This window comes from Eptatretus burgeri, chromosome 6 (genome assembly GCF_056783735.1).
Source record: "Eptatretus burgeri isolate ZD-2024b chromosome 6, Ebu_testis_v1, whole genome shotgun sequence".
Lineage (NCBI taxonomy): Eukaryota > Metazoa > Chordata > Myxini > Myxiniformes > Myxinidae > Eptatretus > Eptatretus burgeri.
In genome coordinates, this window is record NC_140966.1 from 22,828,369 (window position 1) to 22,833,368 (window position 5,000).

The 5,000-nt window shown below is 37.1% G+C and overlaps 1 protein-coding gene across 1 annotated transcript in view; it reads left to right on the plus strand.

Annotated features, from left to right (window-relative positions):
• The window catches only part of NUP205 (nucleoporin 205), a 327,963-nt gene that overhangs the window by 116,918 nt on the left and 206,045 nt on the right, over positions 1-5,000 (plus strand). Inside the window, exons 17-18 of the mRNA XM_085884280.1 lie at positions 151-241; positions 2,068-2,205. Of these exons, the coding sequence (XP_085740406.1) occupies positions 151-241; positions 2,068-2,205 (229 nt within the window). The remainder of the gene's footprint in view (positions 1-150; positions 242-2,067; positions 2,206-5,000) is intronic.

Here is a 5,000-nt window from a genome sequence, read left to right on the forward strand (position 1 = left end):
TCATACATTAGGATTGCTCATTAACATCCAAAAAATTTGATTGTTGTTGAGAAATATTTAATGATGTTTTGAAAAAGTTTTTTGATCACATAATTAATTGACAGTTATTTTTAACATCAATATAATGATTTTATCTGGTTCTTCACACAGTGGCAAGTGGCAGAGCTGACTTTGGAGATATTTCAAAAACTCCTTTATGATTATGAGCCACAGTTGGAAGACTTTGGACATAATAAACTTGGTAATAGAGTGCAACGGATCACTTTTATTACATGGTGGAACTTCAAGGAAAGTGCTGAGTACTGTCAATGTTTTTGTGTATCCAAACATTCCTGTCATTAAATTGTTTGGCATTTTTGCAGCATAATTATTTTCAATCTTAAACATGTAAAGTAGAAACTTGAAATGAAACATCTATGACTGAGGTTTCTTCCCTGAATGACAGCTTAAGTGAATATGTAATTGGTGTGTATGACATAGAAAGATAAAAAATACTTGACCTTGAATTGTAGACATCTACCATCATGTAGCATAGACAAGTTAATTGTGTAATATTACATTGCAAACTGATATTTTTGCTTGCATCAAGTTAGTTAATTACACAACGATGTATCAGGAAACTTTGGCCCATCATGCATCTGTTAAGTATCAATTCTCTTCGCTTTTCTGTACTATCCGTATGATCACCATTACCTAAATCCAACTGAATCTCTTTCAAATTAATTTGCACATCTCATTCATGTCTTGGCAGGCAATTTAACAAGGATAACAGTCATGGCTTGCCTTTTTAGAGAGAGACCATGGAATCAAATGCTTTTTAGTGCAGTGCTTAATGCAGACGCAGCACCACAATGGCAGTTTTCATCACTTTCGATTCTATGAGGAAGCAAGTCTAGCATTATGTAGCTTGGTGCAAGGATACTGCGAAACTGAGCTGTCCCTTCGCCGACAACACCCAGTCTTTAATCGAGGTCTCTTATTTTTCTACTAATTCAGATTGAGTAAACCCTTAATAACTTCAAAGGTTTTACAGTAAACCTTTAAATATCGCGGGTTTCGCTTTCGCGATTTCGGCTGTTCCTGGGCAATTTATCTGTATACCTGTTTAGTTGTCGCAGGACTTGATTTTGAGCATTTGTGTTTTTCATTTTTATATATATATATATATATATATATATATATATATATATATATATATATATATATATATATATATATATATATATATTTTTAAACCAGAGTTGTGTCATTGTTTGTATCTACTTGGGTGGTTATCTTGCATCAGAAGCCTCTCGTAGTTTCGCACACACTTTTAATAATTGTGCCCAAGAGTAAAGTGATGGACAAAAGTTCATCTCGTACAAAAAGGCAGAGAAGTGATGACATGCAAAAAAAAAAATTGTCTTGTTTTTGGTTTGCAGACCTGTGAATGATTCATAAGCAAAATAATATAAAGGATTAAGAGGGGAGGAATGGTTGGGGCTTTCGATACATTCCAGAATGGAGGGGCCACATTTTATCTGCTTCTCAGCATCTTATCTGCTCCAACGCAGCAGGGGACTTCATCTTGCATGTTTATTACATCCACCACCAATGGTGGACCGAGGTTATGTTTTCACCTTTATTTGTCTGTCTGTTTGTCTGTGAGCAGGATATATTAAAAAATTATGGACGGCTTCTGATGAAACTTGGTTGATAGGTTGGGTGTGTGACAAGGATGAACTGATTAGATTTTGGTGAAAACCCAGGTCTGGATCCAGACACTAGAATGTTTTAAGTGATTCTTCACCATTGAGAGATCAGGCCAAAAATGATGGACAGCACGATATCTCAAAATGTTATGGATGGGTTATGACATAACTTGGTGGATGATTTGGGAAGGTTAGAAGAACATTCCGATTATATTTTGGTTAAGGTCCAGATGCAGATCCGGCCTATCACTGGGCTACAAAACGTAAACTGTTCAACCTGGCAGAGGTACGTGCTCTACCAAGTGCCGTTCTAGTTTTAACTTGTTATTTCATGCCCTAATCTTTGCTCCCTTTTGTTTTGCTGTTTTCACTGTAGGGGAAGCATCATCAGCAAGCAGTCCGCCTGGCTACACTATTATGATCCATTTGCTCATGGAATCTCCAATGCTAAATCTCTGCCTCAACATCTTAGAAGAAGGAATTCGTTTACTGGACACTTACTCCACATTCCCAGGTTTGTGGAAGGTTGACTTGCTGTAATGAGCATCCATAATCCTTTCTGAAATGTTAGCAATTTGTGCCAACCTTCACATACATTCATTGATATACCTTATTTAAGACTAGTGCACAAGCCTTTGTGGAGGACAAAAAGACAGTTGAATCTTTGTTTCCAGAATTGAAGGGTTGATTATTTTTCCAAACATTATTTTGCTTAGTGTCAAGGATATGTTTAGAAATGTCAAGATTATGGTTTCTAACATCAGCAAAAACTTTCAATCATTCAAATGGATATTTAATTGCATTAATTATTATTATCAAGTGACTATTTTATTTATCAAAAATAATTTTGAAAAGCTAAATTATGACCCCACTTTTCTAACATTCTCATTTACAATTATGTCACGTTTGGAGGTTGCGCAAAAATGAGTTATGTGAAGCTTTGGAGACTCGTGCAAAAGTGTTTCACAACGATTGATGAATCCTTTTACCTGCCGAAATATTGTGGCGAGACTTCTCCAAGCAGATTTCATAGATTCCACCCATTGACCTCGGCAGTTTCAAAATCATTTGAATGCCGGGTTTTTTTTCCCCCTTCTTTTTTCAGGAAAGCATTCATAAACAGATGTCTGCTGTTTTGCATGGAAAAGGAGGTTGCACCAAATATTGAAATTTTATGATTAATATTGCAAGATACAATTCATTTTTGTTTCCTTAATAAAATGTGATTACAACACCTTTTATTTCTCAAAATATGCCAATATGAGCAGAAAAATGTTTCTTTGCAAGGTGGACTAAGAGGTGCGTGCGTGTGTGCATGTGCATGCACATCCAGACTCTGGCATAGTGGTTAAATCGTCAGCTCTGAGTCTGGGAGGTCAGTGGTTTAAACACAAGCTGAGTCATACCAAAGACTTACAAATGGTACGTACTGCTTCCTTGTTTAACGTTCAGCCTTGAAAAGAATAGAACATGGACAAACAATGTTAGGAAGGCAATGGCAAACCACCCAGTATAACCCATGCCAAGAAACTGCTTCGGCAGCATGAATTCTTTGTTAAGAGTGTGGGACATCAAATCACTGCGTTGGTGATTAGGTCCTTGGGTTCGAGTCCCAGGTTGAGTCAGGATTTTTTTCACACTAGCCCCATGCAGGAATTTATTCTTGTTTTCATATTAGATTAAATACAGTACTGTGCAAAAGTTATGGTTATTCCATTGATATTTATATTTCATGGTAAATTCATAAAATTATGACCACAAAATATCACCAGAAAAGTGAAAATAGCAAGAACAATCGTGTTTATTATTGTAAATTAACATTCTTTATAAATGCGCATGGAACAAAGTACAAGTAAATAGCAACAACAGTGTCATTTTATCGTACCAGTTAATACTATGTGTGTCCACTCTTTACCTTCTTGAGTGCCTGCACTCTTTTGCCCATGCTTCCTGTCTCCGACTGAAGCACTCTTGCAGAAATAAAGGCAAACTAATACATTGTCTGATTGGATGTCAATGCCCTTCACATACAGTAGTTTATATGCCAGCTCTTCCTTGAGCCAAATAGAATTGTTAAAAAATCTAAATCTATTTCCTCTTTTTTTTTTTTTTGGCAAGTCCCAACAGCATGCCTGATTATGATAGCCCTGAAGTATTAATTTCATGCATTAGGATTGCTCATTAACATCCAAAAAATTTGATTGTTGTTGAGAAATATTTGATGATGTTTTGAAAAAGTTTTTTGATCACATAATTAATTGGCAGTTATTTTTGACATCAATATAATGATTTTATCAATATCATGATCTTTACCTTCTTGAGTGCCTGCACTCTTTTTGCCCATGCTTCCTGTCTATGACTGAAGCACTCTTGCAGAAATATTGTGCCAAATTTGCTGCAGTACATTCCTTGATTCCATTGTTCACTAGAAATCGAAGTGTCAACATCACCGTCATGCCGAAGAAAAGAAAAAAACAAAAAACATGGAGTCTGAAACACTGACGGGTTCCTCCTGTGAACCCCATTTTTATATACCAATTCCCCTAAACTCTGCCAATACGCCATTATACGGTAGCTGTAAGTTAGAAACACGTTCAGTAAGTTCTGTGGTCGTCCGGAAGACGTCAAATACATCTACATACGTCAATATGCGTTGGAGATCCGTAACACATAGGTTTAAAGCACATTACTCATAGGATCAAAGCACGTTACTCATAGGTTAGAAATAAGTTTCGGGTACGCTAAACATTACCTCGACGTGTTTCGACTTATGAGTAACTTACAAGTAACATGTGTCGACGTGTGTCAACGATCGCATAACGTGCCTACAACTTATGGCCAGCATATGCAGAACGTGTGAGTCATACGCTGGCATACGTCGAAAAATTTTCAGCATGCTTAAAATTTGTCGGCGTACTACGACGTATGCCAGCGTGCTTCAGCGTGCTCTTAACGTATACAAAACTTACCCATAACGTATTCGACGTGTGCCAGCGTATTCGGCAAATTTTTCATACGCTGGCTAAAACGTCAAGGTGTGACAGTGGCTTGACACTTCGATGTCTAGTGCGGTTATGATTTGAATTGTCGAGCCGCAGCCTTTTAATAGGCTACGCCACGTGATGGTCGGCGATACGCTGCCGCGCTATGCACAAGTTAGACTATCGTTGGGCATAGGTTGTGAACGCCGACAACACACTAAGCATTCGTTGGTATAAGTTATCTATATGTTATCGAAACGTTCTGTGTACGTTACTAATATGTTATGCATACGTCCAACTCGTTATGAATACACCCAAAACTGGAAAA